Source organism: Ornithorhynchus anatinus, chromosome X5, assembly GCF_004115215.2.
Source record: "Ornithorhynchus anatinus isolate Pmale09 chromosome X5, mOrnAna1.pri.v4, whole genome shotgun sequence".
NCBI classification, from domain to species: domain Eukaryota; kingdom Metazoa; phylum Chordata; class Mammalia; order Monotremata; family Ornithorhynchidae; genus Ornithorhynchus; species Ornithorhynchus anatinus.
Genome location: NC_041753.1, coordinates 6,951,119 through 6,970,152, shown reverse-complemented (window position 1 = coordinate 6,970,152; position 19,034 = coordinate 6,951,119). Strand labels below are relative to the sequence as shown.

At 57.1% G+C, this 19,034-nt stretch overlaps 2 protein-coding genes across 2 annotated transcripts; both read left to right on the top strand.

Annotated features, from left to right (window-relative positions):
* Positions 1–457: 457 nt before the first annotated feature.
* FGF11 (fibroblast growth factor 11) lies at positions 458–7,181 on the top strand. The gene is made up of 5 exons (XM_029056214.1): positions 458–650; positions 2,464–2,574; positions 3,429–3,532; positions 3,970–4,168; positions 5,811–7,181. The coding sequence occupies exons 1-5, from the start codon at positions 458–460 to the stop codon at positions 5,903–5,905; spliced, it is 702 nt and encodes a 233-aa protein (XP_028912047.1). The 3' UTR covers positions 5,906–7,181.
* Positions 7,182–8,499: 1,318 nt separating this feature from the next.
* CHRNB1 (cholinergic receptor nicotinic beta 1 subunit) lies at positions 8,500–18,872 on the top strand. Its single transcript, XM_029055563.1, has 11 exons — positions 8,500–8,554; positions 8,659–8,798; positions 10,638–10,682; positions 10,893–11,002; positions 11,206–11,314; positions 11,947–12,085; positions 12,723–12,920; positions 13,658–13,881; positions 15,007–15,185; positions 15,984–16,143; positions 18,654–18,872. Exons 1-11 carry the CDS (start codon positions 8,500–8,502, stop codon positions 18,792–18,794), a joined length of 1,500 nt encoding a protein of 499 aa, XP_028911396.1. The 3' UTR covers positions 18,795–18,872.
* Positions 18,873–19,034: the final 162 nt, after the last annotated feature.

Sequence of the window (19,034 nt, the reverse complement as noted above, 5' to 3'; positions counted from 1 at the left end):
GAGGAGAAAGGGTTGTGGGGGGCTGGAGAAAGAGGGGCGATGGACACATTTCCCGGGAGTGACTTCCGGTCAGTGTGGGGGCTTTATTGAGCCTCTTCTGGGGGGCTGGGGCTCAGACGGCGGGGTCCGCGGGGGTGGCAGGTTTCTGGGTGGGTTTTTTTTTTTTTTTTACACGGTGTTTGTGAAGCGCTTACTATGCGCGGGGCCCTGTACTAAGCACTGGGCTGGATCGAAGCCAGTCGGGTCGGACACAGTGCCTGTCCCACGTGGGGCTCACGGTCTCCATCCCCATCTTCCAGATGAGGGAACCGAGGCCCAGAGAAGTGAAGTGAAGGTCACCCAGCAGACAAGTGGCGGGGTGCAATTAGAACCCAGGTCCTTCGGGCCCCGGCGTCTAGCCACCGGGGTTGCGGGGGGCGGGGGTTGAGGCCGTTTGGGGGGTGGGGAGGGGGTGGCCATGGCGGCGCTGGCCAGCGGCTTGATCCGGCAGAAGCGGGAGGTTCGAGAGCCGGGCACCAGCCGTCCGGTGGCGGCCCAGAGGCGGGTCTGCCCCCGAGGAACCAAGTCCCTCTGCCAGAAGCAGCTCCTCATCCTGTTCAGCAAGGTCCGGCTGTGCGGGGGCCGCCGGGCGAGGCTCCAGAAGGCGCCCGGTGAGTGGCCCGGCCCGGACGCCTGGGTCCCTGGCGCGGGCGGCAGAGAATCCGACCTCCCACTAAGGCCGAAGGCGCGTGACTCAGTTTCCCGCGCCTTTGCTCCCCCCACCCCGGGTCTCCCCGTCGGGATAGAGGCCGCCGAGGACCCAGGTGACCTGTGTCCGTCCGTCCGTCCGTCCCCCGGCCCGTCGCGTCCCTCCCCTTCCCCCCCCCCCCCCCGACACCGGCCACCTTGAAGGGGACGGGAGGAGGAGGGACGACGGCCGGGGGCCTGGGTTCCGAGGGGGAGTCTCCCGCCCGGGCTCTGCGGTTTCGCTCCCGCGCTCTCCCGCCGGCCGGTCCTGAGGCGGCCCCCACCCCGCCTCCCTAACTCTGCCTGGCCCGTCCTTGTGTCCGCACGCCCCCCGCCCCATCCCCCTCTCGGACTCGCCCCCCCCCCCCCACGACCCCCCGTCCTCCCTCCGGCGCTCGGGAGGGACTTTCCTCTGTCCTCACCGGGCACCTTCAGAGAGGGGGATGCGGGGGGCGGGGAGGGAGGGCTCCGCGTGCCCCTTGCGGGACCCCCTCGAGGCTCGGCCCCCGCGGAAATGGGGAGGGGGCTCCGAGGGGAAAGCGTCCACCACCTGCGGGCCCCGGGCGGGCCCGGAGGACCCGGGGGATTCCCCCGCCGGGCCCGGGGGACCGTACCACCTGCCTAAGGAAAGGGGGGGCACAGGCCAGCCCTGGGAAGAGTCGGGGCCGGGCGGGATGACCCCTGGGGGTCTCCCTCGGAGCGCCCCCCGCCCCCACCTTCAGCTCCACGTCGACGCCCCCTGAAGGACACCTCCCCCCCGCCCCCGCGCGGGATGGAACTTCCCTCGGCCCCCCTCGCCGGAGCCCCCGGGCCCACGTGACCCGGCCCCTCGCCCCCCTCCCCCCCCTCGCCCTTCATGGTATCGCCCAAGGTTTCCCTCCTCTCGCACTCGGGGCATTCCCCCAGATTCCCGCCCCTTCCCTTCCCACCCTGGGCCCCCCCGGGCCTCGGGGGAGGGGAGGGGGGAGGGGCCGGGGTCTGTGGGCCTGGGTGTCGGAGGGGAGCCGGGGTCAGGCCAGGCGGCCACCCGAGGAGGATGAGGGGGGCTGGAGCGAGCCGAGCTCAGCAGCAGCAGCAGCAGCACCAGCAGCAGGTGCTGACTCAGCAAGCCCGGCCAGGCCTTGCCCTCACCCTCACCCTGGCTTCCCCCACCCACCCACCCAGCTCCCCCCGCCTCTGCATTTACCCCCAAGCCCTGTTTCCCCAGGCCGAGCCGCCCACCCCCTCTTCTTCCTCCTCAATCCCCCTCTCCCCCTCTTCAATCTCCCCTTCCCCCCTTCTCCCCACGGCTATCTCTCCCTGGCTCCTTATCTCTCTGCCCCCATATCTCTCTTCCCCCTCTGCACCTCATAGCTGTCTTTGCCTCTGCCTCCCTGCTTCCATCTCTTGTCTCTCCAACTCTCCCACTCCCCCCCACCCTTCCCCACTTCCTCGCCTGAGCGGAAGGTATTGAGAAGGAATTAAGCTATTTAAATAAATTTCAATAAATTAAGCCTGAGAGGCCGGTGGTGAGGGGGAGGAGCGATCTCCGGCTGCCTTCAGAAATTCCGGGGAGGAAGTGAAATCCATGAGAATAAAGGCAGACCCCCGCACCGGTCTGAACCCCCGATCCCTCGGGACTCCCCACCCCCATTTCCAAGCCCCTAAAAGCCTGCAGATCTAGATTCTAAGGGTGACAAAGTGTGTGTGTGTGTCTCTATCCCTCTCAACTCTGTCTCCCTCTTTCTCCCCAAACAGAGCCCCAGCTCAAAGGCATTGTCACGAAACTCTTCTGCCGTCAGGGTTTCTATCTCCAGGCCAATCCCGATGGGACCATCCAGGGGACCCAGGAAGACACCAGCACCTTCAGTGAGCTGGGGGGGCGGAGGGCCGGGGCAAGGGCCTCGAGGAGGACTACAACTCTCAGCAACCCTTGCTCTGCTCAGCCACCCCCCACCCCCATCCCCATCGAGCCTCATGGGACTCGCCGTCTGGGGACATGGTGGGGGGGATGCTGAAGACCAGATCATCGAGCCTCGTGGCATCTCCATCCTTCCTTTCTACACCTATCAATTAGCTGATCGTATTCATTGAGCGCTTACGGTGTGCCGAACGCTGTTACTAAGCGCTTGGGAGAGTACAGTACAATAGAGGCTTCCCCGCCTAAAGCGAGCTTCCAATCTAGAGGAGATGGGCGTTAATATAAATAATTAAATTAAGGATATAGACAGAAGTGCTGCAGGGCTGACTGGTGGGGCGGGGGGGGAAGGGAGCAAATCAAGGTGACGTAGAGGGAGTGGGAGAGAAGGAAATGAGGGCTTAGTCAGGGAAGGTCCCGTGGATGAGGCGGGGAGAGTCTATGAGGAGAGAGAACGTTCGAGGCCAGAGTTGGGCGAGAGGTTGAAGTCGAGATAGATGAGATCAAGGGGCAGTGGGTAGGTTGGCATTAGAAGAGCGAAGCGTGTGGGCTGGGTTGGAGTAGGACAGCAGCGAGGTGAGGTAGGAGGGGGCGAGGGGATTGAGGTGACCTCCGTCTCTGTCTCCTTCTGCCTCCTCCAGGGAGTATTCCAGACACCAGAGGCTGAGGGAGGGGATGGCTGTCGCCACTGAGGGGGAGCCTCTCTGTGGGGAGGCAAGGGCGGGGGTCTCTGGGCTCTGTGGGAACGGGGGAGAGGGAGTTCCGGGTCTTTGTGTTCCGGTGACCTCCGCTCCCCCCTCCCCAGCCCTCTTCAACCTGATCCCCGTGGGGTTACGCGTAGTCACCATCCAGAGCGCCAAGTCGGGTCAATACATGGCGATGAACGCGGAGGGTCTGCTGTACGCCTCGGTGAGAGCCCTGCCCTGATCAATCCATCAGTCAATCGGTGGGATTTATTGAGTGCTTACTGCATGTATTAAGCGCTTGGGGGAGTTCAGTCCAACAGAATGAGCAGATGCATTCCCTGCCCATAACGAGCTTCGAGTCTATCGTGACTCTTCACCCCCGTTCTGCCTCCCAAGCGCTTCCTGCCACCCCTGGGATACCTCCCCCTTACATCTGTCCCCTCTCCCACAACTCCTACTCCTCTGCGCCCCCTCCCCACCCCTCACCCGCGACCCAGGTGGGTCCTACCCCTTAATCCCCTCTCCCCTTCCTCCCCTCAAAACCTTCTGCTCCCCTCAGGAACTCAGACACCACCTTTCCTCATCTCTGGTTGTCCCAGGGTCCCATCCCCCCACCCCAACCCCCAAATCACCTCTGACCCTCCGATCCTGACCCCGCAGCCTCACTTCACGGCTGAGTGCCGCTTCAAGGAGTGTGTCTTCGAGAACTACTACGTCCTCTACGCCTCGGCCCTGTATCGCCAGTGTCGCTCCGGACGCGCTTGGTACCTGGGTCTGGACAAGGAGGGCCGGGCCATGAAGGGGAACCGGGTCAAGAAGACCAAAGCCGCGGCCCACTTCCTGCCCAAGCTACTGGAAGGTCTGAACTCCACCCCCCGCCCCTCCCCGACTTTACTTTGGGCGGCACGGGGGTGGGCAAGGTTCTGAAAGGCAACGTGGCATAATGACTAGAGCTGGGGCCTGGGAATCTGAAGGTCAAGGGTTCTAATCCCGGCTCTGCCACTTGTCTGTGTGACCTTGGGCAACTCACTTCACTTCTCTGGACCTCAGTTACCTCCTCTAATCCCATGTGGGGATTGAGACTGTGAGCCCCACATGGGACAGGGACTATGTCCAACCTGATTTGCTTGTATCTACCCCAGCACTTAGTGCCTGCCACACAGTAAGCGCTAAACAAATACCTTAATTATTATTATTATTATTATTACATTATTCTGCCAGGATCGCTAGGGGACATGCCATGTGATGTGGCCGGGAGGTTTAGGGGAGAAGTCGCCTTCTCCTTTAAGGCGGAGGGGACCCATATCGTGACAGCAGATGAGATGGGGCTGGATCGTGGCGGGGATGATATCGTGGCTGGATCGCGTGGTAGGGATGATATGGTGGCTGGGTGGCTAGATCCTGCGAGGAAGGTTCTGTTGTGATATTAATAACAGTGGTACTAGCATGGCACTAGGCTCTGAACGAAGCACTGGGGTAGATACAAAATTGTCATTTTGGACACAGCCCCCGTCCCAGGGGGGCTCCTAGTCGAAGGGGGAGGGAGTAGGATTTAATCTCCATTTTACAGCAGAGGAAACTGAGGCTGGGTGACGTGAACCAGGTCGGACACAATCCCTGTCCCACCTGGGGTTCGCAATCTAAAGGGGAGGGAGTAGGATTGGATCCCCATTTTACAGAGGAGGAAACCGAGGCCCAGAGAAGTGAAGCGAATCAGGTCAGTCACAATCCCTGTCCCACCGGAGGCTCACCAAGTAGGAGGGAGAGCGGATTTTCAAAGGCACAGAGCAGTTAAAGGACTTGCCCAAGATCACACAGTGAGCGAGTGGCGTGCTACTCCCTCCTCACGAAGTGTGTGAGTCCTGTGTGGGGAAGGGGTAGTATCCAACTAGTAGTATCCACATAGAAAGCGCTTAACAATTACCTTGATTCTTACCATTTGGTGGAGGAGCTGGGGTTAGAACTCAGGATCCCTGACTCCCCGACCCGTCCCTGTTGAGACTGTGCCAACCGAGATGGAGTGATGCTCCGAGGGAATGCATAGTTCGTCCAGGGATCTGGGGGAAAGAGGGCAGTTATGGTATTTAAGCGCTATGTGCCAGGCACTATTCTAAGTGCAGGGTTAGATCTAAGCTAATCAGGTTGGACACAGACCTTGTCCCACATAGGGCTCACACTCTTAGTCCCCATTTTTCAGATGAAGGAACTGAGGCCCAGAGAAGTGAAGTGACTTGCCCAAGGTCACTCAGCAGACAAGTGAGCTGGGATTAGAACTCAGGTCTTTTTGACTCCCAGGCCCAGGTTCTATCCATGAGGCCACACTGCTTCACCGGGATGCAACGAGGGAATGGGTAGTTCTGCCAGGGAGCTCCTGGGAGGAGGGCGGACCCCCCGCGCCTCCTTGTCCTGGATTGAGGGAGGAGCCTGGGGCTTAACCATGTGCTCTCTGCCTCTCTCTGTCTCTGTCTCCCTCTCTGTGCCGGTGGTTTCTTTCGCTGCAGTGGCCATGTACCGGGAACCATCGCTCCACAAAGTCCCTGAGTCACCCCCTACCCAGGAAGAAACGCCCCTGGCAGCTGAGCCCCTGGAGACGTAGCCCCCAGGATCGGGCCCGCCCCACTCGCCCCTCTCCCTCCCACAGACACAGCCACGCGGGCCCTGGAGGGGACCTCATCCACCCCGCCAGCCTCTCCTCCCCCACATCGCCCTCCCATCCTGCTTGGGGCCCCAGAACCTTCTGGGTTTGGATGGACTCACAAAAAAGGCGGTCCAGTCTTCTCTCGTCCAGGTGGGGACTCTGACTCATGGGGGGACCGGAGGAGAAGGAGAAGGAGGAGGAGGAGGAGGAAACCAAGAACGAGTTTTCCCTCAGCCTTCTTTCCCAGCTTCACCCTGGCCCTCCGTTCCCCCTGCCTCCCCAAAGCCCACTTTGTCAGAGACGGGCCCGCATTTTGGATCAGGAGAGAACCCCGTTCTAGATCGTCAAGGTGTGCGGACCTCAGCCCAGGTCCCCCGTCTGGTTTCCGGAGTCTGTTCGAGGTCACCACCGGCATGTTCGCGGGTTGCGTGGAGCCCTCGTTGAGGTCTACAAACCTGGATGCGCCTCTGGAATGTTCTCCGCCCAGACGTCTCCCGCTTCTGGATCATTACCCAATCTGTTTTCTCAACTCCGTTCCTGGATCGCCGCAGACTTACATCCTTGGAGCGATTCCGACGCTCAAAGAATCGCGGCCGATTCTAGATCACAGCAGAGCCACAGTCCGGTGCTGGACTGAGCCCAGTTCTAGATCACCAGAAGCCTCCCTCCTCGGTCCAGAAGGACCGGGGTCTAGACCGCTCCGGCCCTCGGTTCTAGATCGCAGCAGAGCCATAATTCGGGGAGGAACTGAACTTCGTTCCAGGGCATCGCAGGCCTCCCTTCTGGGTCCGGGAGGACACCCCCCTCCCGGCCCCCTCCCCCAGCTCTAGACCACCTGGTTCTAGATCACCACTGAGCCATAGTCTTGGACCACCCTGGGCCTCGTCCCAGATTATCGCAGCCCTCCTGTCCCAGGTCAAGAGGACCCTGGTTCTAAACTACCTAGTCTAGATCACAATAGAGCCATAATTTCCGTCCCAGCGGATCTCAGTTCTAGGTTGCAGCTCAAGTCACCTCTTCTCCCTGGCTGGAGCTGGATTCTGGGTAGCCACGGTCTTGCTCCAGACTGAGCATGGTTCTAGACCCATCCCACAAGGGTATCCAGGGCCACGGGGCTCTTGAGAGGCTAGGTGCTCTCGATCCGGACCAAGCCACGTACTTGATGCACCAAGAGCCACCTTAGAGTGTTTGTTGTTAGTTTCTTAGCTAGTTTTCTAAAAATCTGGTTCTTCCACATAGAGAAACACTCGTCGTTTTTAAAATGCACTTTCCAGGGTACCAGAGCCTCCAAAATCGCTAGCCTCCAGGGTCCCGCCCCTTCTCCTGACCCCAGGAGGAACAATGCATGCCTGGATTCTGGAAGGGAATGGAGCAACTGGGGTTGGGGAGGGGGTGGGGGGCTGGGGGGAGGAGCGGGGGGGGCAGGATACCAGGGTTCTTTGGGGATACGCGCATTCACCTACCTCACCAAAGGCCACTTCTGCGGTCTCCATTATCGCTACGAGACTTTCGGGGGGAGGGGGTGGAGATGAGGAGGGATTCCCCCCTCAGTAATAAACGTCTTTGTCTGCTCCCCTTCCACTCCCTTTTCCCAGATTGGGGCAAAAAGCGGTGGGGGAAGGGAAGGTGACTCCTTTCCAAACCCCCAGTGAGTGGGGAGGGAGGATCTGGGGGAAGGAGGTCAAGTGCTTAGTGCGGGGCTCAAAAAGGGGGTGGGGGGAGGGATAAGGGAAGGTGACTCCCTGTCCCGAACTCCCAGAGGGAGGACTTGGAAGTGCTTAGTGCAGTGCTCTGCACACGGTAAGCACCTGACAAATACGATCCACTGAGGGTTGGGGAAGTCAGAGGAATTGCTTGGGGGGGGGGGAGGTGGGCGGGCTGGGACCTCTAATAATAATAATGATGATAATTGTGGTTTGTTAAGTACTTACTATGGGCCGAGCACTGTTCTAAGCGCCGGGGTAGATATGAGGTTGGACACAGTCCCAGTCCCACGTGGGGCTCGTCTTAATTGCCATTTTACAAAGGAGATGACTGAAGCCCAGAGAAGTGAAGTGACTTGCCGGAGGTCATAGAGCAGGCAAGTGGCAGGGTGGGGATTAGAACCCGCGGACTGTGACCCCCAGGCCGGGGCCCTTCCCACTAGGTCACGCTGCTCCTACCTCTAGGAGGGAATTGACGAAGCCCGGTGATGTGTTGCCTCCCCCGCCTTCTGCCCCTAACTTCCCCCACCCGAGTAACCTTGCCGCATGCCGGATAGAGCCCTGCTTCTCTGTCCTTCCCTCCGCTTCCCCTCCCCGGCCGCGGTCACGACCCCCGAGATGGTGTGGGATCTCAACTCGGCCCCATCCGCTCTCCGGATTAAAGGGAATTTCTACCGAGCCGCGCGACCTTCTGCCCGTCCGTCCCGGGGGGCGGAGGGAGAGGAGGGGGCGCCCGGGGATGGCAGGAGGAGATGAGGGGCGACAGGTGGACATTCCCGGCGGCCTCGTCACTTCCCCCCTGCCTCCGGTCACCCGATCCTCCCGGTGCCCGGCCGAGGCGGGGAGGCCATGGGGCCGAGGTGGCTGTGGCTGCTGGGGGTCCTGGCCGGCTGGACGGTGGCAGGTACGGGGACTGGGCCGGGGCGGGGGGCGGGGGTGCCCGGGTCCCCCCCCGGAGGGGCCTCCGTCCCTCCGTGCGATGCCCGAGCCCACTCCCCCCCCGCTCAGGGTCCGGGGGGTCGCCCGCGGAGGGGCCGCTGCTGGACCAGCTGTTCGCCCACTACAACCGAGACGTGCGGCCGGCGCCCACCCCCGAGGAGCGAGTCCCCGTCCGCGTCGGCCTGCGCCTGGCACAGCTCATCAGCCTGGTGAGCGGGGACCGGGGGCACCGGGGCCTGCCGAAGGTGGACGCGGGGCCGGGGCTGGGAGCGGCCTAGAGGACACCGCTCAGGCCTGGCAACGGGGGGACTGGGGTTCTAATCCCGCCTCTGACATCTGCCGGCTCTGTGACCGACGGCGAGGCACTGAATTTCTCTCTTCTCAGCTGGGAGCCCGCCGTTGGGCAGGGATTGTCTCTTATCTGGTGCCCCATCGAATTTCCGAGCGCTCAGTACGGCGCTCTGCACCCAGTGAGCGCTCAATAAATAATTCATTTTGTTAATGACATGTACATCCCCTTGATTCTATTTACTGCTATTGCTTTTGTCGGTCTGTCTCCCCCGATTAGACTGTAAGCCCCTCGATGGGCAGGGATTGTGTCTAGCTGGTGCCAGCTTGTCCATTCCAAGCGCTTAGTACAGTGCTCGGGACATAGTAAGCGCTCAATAAATACTAGTGAATGAATAATGGGATGAATGAAAGAGATCGACGCGGGGCCGGGCCTCATGAAGACCGGCCCGGGTGAGTCAGGGGTGGGATCGTTCATTCATTCATTCAATCGTATTCATTCATTCAATCGTATTCATTACTAATTATGATATTTGTTAAGCGCTTACTATGAGCAAAGCATTGCTCTAAGCGCTGGGCTTCATACGAGGTAATCAGGTTGTCCCACCTGGGGCTCACCGTCTTAATCCCCATTTTCCAGATGAGGTACCTGAGGCACAGAGGAGTTAAGTGACTCGCCCAAAGTCACACAGCTGATAAATTGAGCCTTTGCTGTGTGCAGAGCACTGTACTAAGCGCTTGAAAAGTATAATCCAGCAATAAAAAGAGACAATCCCTGCCCAACGACGGGCTAACAGTCTACAGAGGGGGAGGCGGACGGCAGAACCAGTAAACAGGCATTGGCATAAATCAATCTGATGCCTCCTTGTTTTGTTTTGTTGTCCGTCTCCCCCTTGTAGACTGTGAACCCGTCGTTGGGCAGGGATTGTCTCTATCTGTTGCCCAATTGTACATTCCGAGCGCTTAGTACAGTGCTCTGCACACAGTGAGCGCTCAATAAATACGATTGAATGAAGGAATGAATGGTTATAGACGAATTGATCTGGAAAGGGGCGGGGCAAGCGGGAGATTGACACGAGGTCTGGAAAGGGGCGGGGCCTAAAGAAGATTGGCGTGAGGCGTGCCGGGGGCGGGGTTAAAGGGAGTGGGTCTATAAATGGGCGGGGCCTACTGATGATTGACATGAGCGGTGTAGGGACGGGGCTAAAAGGGGCGGGATTAATAATAATAATAATAATAATAATAATGTCGGTATTTGTTAAGCGCTTACTATGTGCGAAGCACTGTTTTAAGCGCTGGGGGGGGATACAAGGTGATCAGGTTGTCCCACGTGGGGCTCACAGTCCTCATCCCCATTTTACAGATGGGGGAACTGAGGCCCAGAGAAGTGAAGTGACTTGTCCAAAGCCACACAGCTGACAAGCAGTGGAGCCTGGATTCGAACCCATGACCTCTGACTCCCAAGTCCGTGCTCTTTCCACTGAACCACGCTGCTTCTCTATAGACTACGACTATGGCTAGAAAGGGGCGGGGCCATGGCTGCGGAGGGGCGGTGTTAGAATGGAAATTATAATCATCGTGGTATCTGTTAAGCGCTTACTCTGTGCCAAACACTGCACTAAGCGTTCGGGAGAGGACCATACAACCACAAACAGACACATTCCCTGCCCACAGAGATCTTATAGTCTAGAGGGGGTGACCGACATTCAAGTAAATAAATAGATAAATACATAAATAACCTCAACCCGCTTCTCTTCCAGAACGAAAAGGACGAGGAAATGATCACAAAGGTTTATCTGGACCTGGTAAGGCCTCTTCCCCCACCTCTGTAAAATGGGGATTAAGACCGTGAGCCCCATGTGGGACAGGGACTGTGTCCAACCCGATTAGCCTGGCACATAGTAGGCATTTAACAAATACCATTTTCTTTTTCAAGTAAGCACTAATTTAAAAAGAAATAATAACCTCAGATTCTCATCCTGATCCCTTCCCCATCCGTGGCCTCCCCGTGGTAGGTGTGGACCGATTACCGGCTGAGCTGGGACCCTGAGGATCACGAGGGGATCGACTCCCTGCGGATCACGTCTGATGATGTCTGGCTCCCAGACATAGTGCTCATGAATAAGTGAGGCACGGGTGGGGAGACTTGGAAAAAGGGGGAGGAACCTCAGGGTGGGGGTGGGACCTGGGGAGAGAGGCCTCGCCGGACCAAGAGGAGAGGTGAAGCTCGGAGGGCTGGGGAGAGGAGGGGGGCTGGGTTCCGGGCCCTGCAGAAGGAGCAGTCCCTTCTCCCAACACTTGGGTCCCGCCCTCTTCCCCTCCCTCCAGCAACGATGGCACCTTCGAAATTGGCCTTGGCATCAACGTGCTGGTGACCCCGGACGGCACGGTGCGCTGGGAGCCGCCCGCCATTTATCGCAGTAGCTGCAGCATCCAGGTGCCGTCTGCCCGGGCCCGCGCTGACCCCCTGCCCGCTGCCCTCCCAGGGGATCCCCCTGGTCCATCCGGTGGATCTCCCCTACTCCCTCCCAGTGGGTTCCCTTATGACCCCTTAGTGGATCCCCCTGGTCCCTCCCATTGGATTCCCCAGTGACTCTTAGTGTATCCCCCCCGTCCCTCCCAGTGGATTTCTCTATGCCCCCCTTAGTGGATTCCCCGGGCCTTCCCAGTGGATGACGATGATAATAATGATAATAACAGTAAAAATAATAGTACTTGAGCACTGTACTAAGCACCGGGGTAGATATAAGCTAATGAGGTTGGACACAGTCCCTGTCCTGCGTGGAGCTCACAGTCTTAATCCCTATTTTACAGATGAGGGAACTGAGGCCCAGAGAAGTGAAGTGACTTGCCCTAGGACATACAACAGACATGTGATAGAGCCGGGAGGATTTCCTCCCCCATTCCTCCCAATGTATTCCCAAATCCCTAGTAGATTTCTCCCCGGGCCCCTTCCAAATGGATTCCCTGCCCACGCCCATCCCCAACGGTCCCTCCTGGACTCCCCTAGGGCTCTGCCCTTCCCTGGGCTGACACCCCATGTGCCCCCGCCTCCCGCCCTCTCCCCAGGTCACCTACTTCCCCTTCGACTGGCAGAACTGCACCATGGTGTTCAGCTCCTACAGCTACGACAGCTCCCAGCTCCGCCTCAGCCCCAGCCAGGATGGGGAAGGCCCGGAGATACGCATCCACGAGCCCACGTTCATCGGTCAGACCCCGATCACCCCAATCCTCTGCATCCCAATCCCTTCCCTCTCAGCTAGTCAGCCAGTCGTATTTATTGAGCGCTTACTGTGTGCAGAGCACTGTACTAAGCGTTTGGGAGAGTACAGTACAATAAACACATTCCCTCCCACAACGAGCTTACAGTTTCCTCCTCTTCCTCCTTTTCCTCCTTTCCTTCCTCCTCCTCCTCTTCTCTGCGTTTTCCTCCACTTCTCTTTTATTCATTCAACAAGTTAATGGTATTTATTGAGCGCTTACTGTGTGCAGAGTGCTATACTAAGTGCTTGGGAGAGCACAATCCAACAAGAAACAGACACGCTCCCTTTCATTCAGTGGAGGCAGATAAAGAGGAACCGCAGGGCCGTTCCATGCCCGGGACACGCAGGGACGTCACCCGGCTTTGCTGCAGAAACCCTAGGTCCTTGGGCTGGCCAGGGTGGTCATTTTGACTAGCCCCCTGCCTCTGAATCCCGCCCAGGCGGACGGGCCTCCTAGACCTTCGGTTTCCTGCCGTACCGAAACCCCTGTGGTCCCTGAGCCTCCCCCCTGCCCCCTTGCCCGGACGCTAGGCCCTCCCCGGCTCTGACCCTCCCTCCCCGCTCCCGACCGGTGCTCCATAGAGAATGGCCAGTGGGAGATCATCCACAAGCCATCTAAGCTCCACGGACTGGAGGTGGCCATGGAAGGGCAGCGGGAAGACGTCACCTTCTACCTGATCATCCGCCGGAAGCCCCTCTTCTACCTGGTCAACGTCATCATCCCCTGCATCCTTATCACTCTCCTCGCCATCTTCGTCTTCTACCTGCCTCCTGACGCTGGTGAGTGTGGGTGCGGGGAGGGTGGAGGGGTGACTGTGTCTCTGTGGGGGGGGGTGTGTCTTTTTGTGTCCATGTATGCGAATGTATGTATGTATGAGCTTATGTATGTTCATGTGAGTGGGTGAATGCACGTGTGTGTTTTTGAGCACATGAGAATCTGAGTGTATGTGGGTGTGTTTGAGTAGGTGAGTGCGTGAGTGTATATGTGAGGGACGTGTGTGTGAGCGCATATGTGTATGAGTGTGAGTATGGGTGTGTCTGAGTGTATGTGTTGTGGCCTAGTGCGAGTGTGTGACTATATGTGTGCTTTTTTGAGCATGCGGGAGTGTGGGAGTGTTTGTATTGTGGCCTCGTGGGAGTGTGTGAATATATGTGCCTGTGTTGAGCGTGTGTCAGTGTGTTAATATATGTGTGGAAGTTTGAGTATGTGAGTGTATGAGTTACATGTGAGGGAAATAATAATAATTATGGTATTAAGTGCTTACGATGTGCCAGGCCCTGTTTTAGGCACTGGGGTAGATACCAAGGTAGTCAGGTTGGACACAGTCCCTGTCCCCCCTGGGACTCACAGTCTTCATCCCCATTTTACAGATGAGGTAACTGAGGCCCAGAGAAGTGAAGTGACTTGCCCAAGGTCACACAGCAGACACATGGCAGAGCCGGGATTATAACCCATGATCTTCTTATTCCCCTCCCCCGCCTTTGCCCATGCCCACGCGCCATCCTCCCTCCCCCAGGAGAGAAGATAACCCTGTCCATCTTTGCCCTGCTCACCCTGACGGTCTTCCTGCTGCTGCTGGCCGACAAAGTGCCCGAGACATCCCTGGCCGTCCCCATCATCGTCAAGTACCTCATGTTCACCATGGTGATGGTCACCTTCTCTGTCATCTTCAGCGTCGTGGTCCTCAACCTCCACCACCGCTCGCCCAACATGCACGCCATGCCCTTCTGGGTCAGACAGGTGAGGCTTGCCGTTCGCCCGGGGAGATCCAGAGCCACCCGCTCTCAGAAGCCTTTGCGGTGGCCGGCACCTCCTAGCCCCGCTGACCTCTGACTATTGGGAAGGCCCAGGAACTCCAAGAAACTGGGCCTATGCCCCAGAGGAGGGTGGTAATCTCCAGAGCAGGGGTGGGCACCCATTTTATCTACCAACCCCACTCAGGGGCGACGAGGGAGGGGCAGCTGAAGGGGGAAGCAGTTAAACAAACTGGCTGTGGGGGCTTCTGCCCAGCTCCAAGTCTGTCAGGATTGTACCTCTGGATGTCATGGCCTCTATTTTTTTAAAATGATATTTGTGTATTATTATTAGAGGAATGGACCCATGAGGGCGACCCCAAAATGACATCTTCCAGTAGACCCTGAGGATCACATCTCCCATAAGGGGGTTCCTTGGCTCTAGATGCTGATGGGAGTTGGTGTTGGGGTTCAAGCGCTTAGTACAGTGCTTTGCACACGGTAAGCGCTCAATAAATACGATTGAATGAATGAATAGTTCCCACTGGGGACTGAGCCATGAGCTCTTTGACAACTGGAGGAGAATGCGAGCCGCGTTTTTCAGCAAGCCCTGGGGCAGGGATGTCTGTGGTTCTGATTGTTCACAACCCCAGGGGCTTCTCCTCAGGGACTCCCGACTCAAAATGGGGGCTCTATGGGGAAGATCCCATTCAGATAAAACTGCCGGAAATAGAAGCCGCACGGCCTGGTGGAAAGAGCATGGGCCTGGGAGTCAGAGGACCTGGGTTCTAAACCCCGGTCTGCCACTTGTCTGCTGTGTGACCCTGGCCAAGTCACTTCACTTCTCTGGGCCTCAGTTACCTCATCTCTGAAATGGAGATTAAAACTGTGAGTCCTGGGTGGGACAGAGCCTGTGTCCAACCCGATTAACTTGTCTCTACCTCAGCGCTCAGTACGTACCTGGCACATAGTATGCGCTTAACAAATATTTTAAAAAAACAACAATACAGAAGAGGCCATAGCACCCAGAAGTGCAACCCTGGCAGCCTTGGAGCTGGGTAGAAGCCCCGACAGGGAGTTTGTTTGGTTGCTTCCCCTTCAACTCCACTTTGCTCTCCTTCCCCCGCGTCAGATCTTCATCCACAAGCTCCCCAAGTATCTAGGCCTGCACAGGCCCAAGCCGGAAACCATCTTCAAACCGGAACCGATGCCCGTCCTGAGGGACGTCCCGGGAAGGGGCTACGGCAGGGGGACGGACGAGTATTTCATCCGAAAACCACCCGGTGACTTCCTCTTCCCCAAGCCCAGCAGGTAGAAGCGGCAAGAGACCGAGGGAAGGGAAAGGCGGGGAAGGTGGGGCGCCCATAGAGATGTCACCTCCTTCCCCTCAACTCTCCGAATCCACCAAGAAACTACCTCAGGGAATGGGACTACAACTCCCATGAGCCTCTGGGGAAGTCACACCCTCAAAGTCTCATGGGAGTTGTAGTTTTTTTAATGGCATTGGTGAAGTATGCATTCGATTGCATTTATTGAGCCCTCATGGTGTGCAAAACACTGTACCAAGCACTCAGGAGTGTATAATATAACAGACACATTCCCTGCCCACAAGGAGCTTAGTACAGGCACTGTACTAAGCAATGGGGTAGATACCAGGTAATCAGGTCAGATACGGTGCCTGTCCCACTTGGGGCTCACAGTCAATCCCCACTTTGCAGATGAGGGAACTGAAACCCAGAGAAGTGAAGTGACTTATCCAAGGTTACACAGCAGACAAGTGATGGAGCCGGTATTAGAACTCAGGTCCTTCTGACTCACAGGCCCACGCTCTGTCCGCTAGGCCACACTGCGAGGGGCAGTTTTTCTCTACCCCGAGCGGGGGGGAGGCTGGACAGAGAGGGAGCGGAGTGGAGCAGGGGATAGGCCTTCCAGCCTGCCACTCATCCCCGAGGAAGTGGAGGGGCAGGGGTTGGGCAAGGGGTAAGGTATGAGGGAGGGGGGCCTGGGGGGGCTTTAGTGGCATGTTGGGGTTCACTGGCATGTTGTGGTTCACTGGAAATGGGGGTGAGAGGTCCGGGAGTGCCCCCATTTCCCCCTACCCCCCTCCAGGTTCCAGGCGGAAGCGTCAGGGCCGGACCTGAGGCGGTTCATGGACGGGCCGAGCCGGGGGCTGAGCCGGGGCCCGAACCTGCCTCCTGAGCTACGGGGGGCCATGGCCTCCATCACCTACATCGCCCAGCAGCTCCAGGAACAGGAGGACTATGATGCGGTACGTTCAGCACTTGAAGGCACTTGGAGGGCTTGGAGCCAAGCCCCACCCCCATGTTTTTTCTTTTTGATTATTATTACAATTAAAAGTAATAATAATAATACTAATAGTATTTGTTAAGCGCTTATTATGTGCCAGATCCTGTACTAAGCACTGGAGTGGAGACAAGCAAATAGGGTTGGACACAGTCCTTGTCCCACATGGGGCTCACAGTCTCAATCCCCATTTTACGAATGAGGTCACTAGGCCCAGAGAAGTGAAGTGACTTCCCCAAGGCCATACAGTATGCAAGTGGTGGAGCCGGGATTAGAACCCATGACCTTCTGACTCCCGGGCCCGTGCTCTATCCACTACACCATCTTTTATGGTATTTGTTCAGCGCTTACTCTGTGCCAGGCACTGTACTAAGTGCTGGGGTAGACACAAGTAAGCAGGTTGGACACAGGCCCTGTCCCATGCTTAGTACAGTGCTCTGCATACACTCTGTAGTAAGTGCTCAATAAATACAACTGACTCACCGACTGAGGCCCAGGCGGCCCATCCTCACGGGCACAGGTGTCCCTCCTCTTCCTCCCTGTCTCTTCTCGGAACCCCCAGCCCCTCCGGCCCCAGGCCTCGCCCGGCCCGCGACTGGATCCAGGCCCCTCTCGCATCTGCCGATCTTTCCGTCCTGCACAACTTCCTGTGGTTTCACATGCCATGGGCTTTGGCACCCAGCTGGGTGGAGAACCATTTCCTTTTGTTTTGTTTTGAACCTGCCTTGTTCAAGCTACGCCAGGTCGCCGACCCCAAGCCCCGCTGCGGCGGGATTCGGTGAACGGCAGCACCGTGGCCGGCTTGCCCTCGCCCTTCGGGAGCTGGGAAGACTCTTTTTTTTATGGTATTTGTTAATAATGATGGCATTTGTTAAGTGCTTACTATGTGCCAGGCGCTGTAGGAAGCGCTGGGGTAGATACAAAGTAATCAGGTTGGACACAGTCCAGGTCCCACATGGGGTTGAAAATCCTCATATTGCAGATGAGGGAACAAAGGCCCAGAGGAGTGAAGTAACTTGCCCAAGGTCACCCAGCAGATAAGTGGCAGGGCCGAGATGAGAACCCAGGTCCTTCCGACTCCCAGGCCCGGGCTCTAGCCATCAGGCCACACTACTATTCGATTAATTGTGTCCTTCCCACTCAGCCTGCCCCTTTCCAGACAGGAGGGTTTGACCTTTCAGTCTTTCCTTGAGCAGCACCTGTTTTTCTTTTTTTAAAAATGGTATTTGTTAAGCGCTTACTAAGTGTCAGATGCTATACTAAGCACTAGGGTAGATCCAAGCTCATCAAGTTGGACGCAGTCCATGTCCCACATGGGTCTCACAGTCTTCATCCTTATTTTACAGATGAGGGAACTGAGGCCCAGAGAAGTTACTCTTTGTTTTGTTCAATGGCCTTTGTTAATTCTCACTAGGTGTCAGCGCTTACTGAGCGCTGAGGTAGAGACAAGATAATCAGGTTGAACACAGTCCCTGTCCCAGATGGGGGCCACAGTCTTAATCCCCATTTTATAGGTGAGGGAACTAAGGCCCAGAGAAGTGAAGTGACTTGTCCAAGGCCTCCCAGCAGACAAGGGGCAGAGCTGGGATTAGAATCCAAATGCTTAACAAGTGCCATTAAAAAAAAACAGACAACAATGAGGGGGAGGGGGGTAAAACTCCTGGCCTTTCCCAGAGAAAGAGCCAGAGAAGTGAAATGACTTGCCCAAGGTCACACAGCAGACAAGTGGCAGATTAGAACCCAAGCGCTTAACAAATACCATTAAAAAAAGGGGTGGGAAAGGGGCAAGACCTCTGACCCTTCGTAATAGTAATTAATAATAATAACAACTCTGGTAATTGTAAAGCGCTTACTATGTGCCAGGCACTTTACTAAGTGCTGAGGTGGTTACAGGAAAATCGGGTTGGGCCCAGTCCCTGTCCCACATGGGGCTCACAGTCTCAATCCCCATTTTACAGATGAGGGAACTGAGGCCCAGAGAAGTGAAGTAACTTGCTCAAGGTCATATAGCAGACACGGGTTAGACACTGTACCAAGGACAGGGATAGATACTAGTTAAGTAGGTCAGACGCAGTCGTTGTCCCATAGGGGACTCACAGTCTTAATCCCCAAGGCCCAGAGAAGTCAAGTGATTTTTCCAAGGTCCCACAGCAGACAAGTGGCAGAGCCGGGATGAGACTCCCAGACCCGGGCTCTAGCCACTACGCCATCCTGCTTCCAAGAGAAATGGGCTTGGGAGGGAGGGATCAAACCTTAGATGAGGGCAGGGAAGGGGAGCGTTGTTGGGAACTGAAGGGGTCCCAGTCAGTCTTGGGGGTCTCGGGGCAAACATTGTGAGCAGGGAATGTGTCTCTTTATTGTTCTACTGACCTCTCCCAAGAGCTTAGTCCAGTGCACCGGACACAGTTAAGCACTCAGTAAATACGACTGAATGAATGTATCCAGTTTTTCCCACCTCCTTCCTTTCCCCCTCAGCTCAAGGAAGATTGGCAATACACGGCCATGGTGGTGGATCGCCTCTTCCTCTGGACGTTCATCATCTTCACCAGCGTGGGCACCCTGACCATCTTTCTGGACGCCAGCTACCACCTCCCCCCATCCGACCCCTTCCCCTGAAAGCAGGGCGAGGACAGCAGGAGAGAGCCCGACCCTGGGAGTCAAAGGATCTGAGTTCCGATTCCAGCTCCGCCACTTATCTGCTGTGTGACCTCGGGCAAGTCTCCTCATTCTCTGGGCCTTGGTTACCTCAAAATGGGGATTAAGATTGTTATTATTATCACATTTATTGCAGGCAAAGCACTGTAATAAGCGCTTGGGAGAGTATAATATAATGTCAGACGCATTCCCGGCCCACAA

Bases quoted from the DNA above. Each gene is read 5' to 3' on its own strand.
- FGF11 (XM_029056214.1), top strand. From the start codon at position 458: ATGGCGGCGCTGGCCAGCGGCTTGATCCGGCAGAAGCGGGAGGTTCGA. The intron at 651-2,463 runs GTGAGTGGCCCG...CTCCCCAAACAG, and splicing joins GAGGCTCCAGAAGGCGCCCG to AGCCCCAGCTCAAAGGCATT. The intron at 4,169-5,810 runs GTCTGAACTCCA...CTTTCGCTGCAG, and splicing joins CCTGCCCAAGCTACTGGAAG to TGGCCATGTACCGGGAACCA.
- CHRNB1 (XM_029055563.1), top strand. From the start codon at position 8,500: ATGGGGCCGAGGTGGCTGTGGCTGCTGGGGGTCCTGGCCGGCTGGACG. The intron at 8,799-10,637 runs GTGAGCGGGGAC...CTTCTCTTCCAG, and splicing joins TGGCACAGCTCATCAGCCTG to AACGAAAAGGACGAGGAAAT. The intron at 12,086-12,722 runs GTCAGACCCCGA...GGTGCTCCATAG, and splicing joins CCACGAGCCCACGTTCATCG to AGAATGGCCAGTGGGAGATC.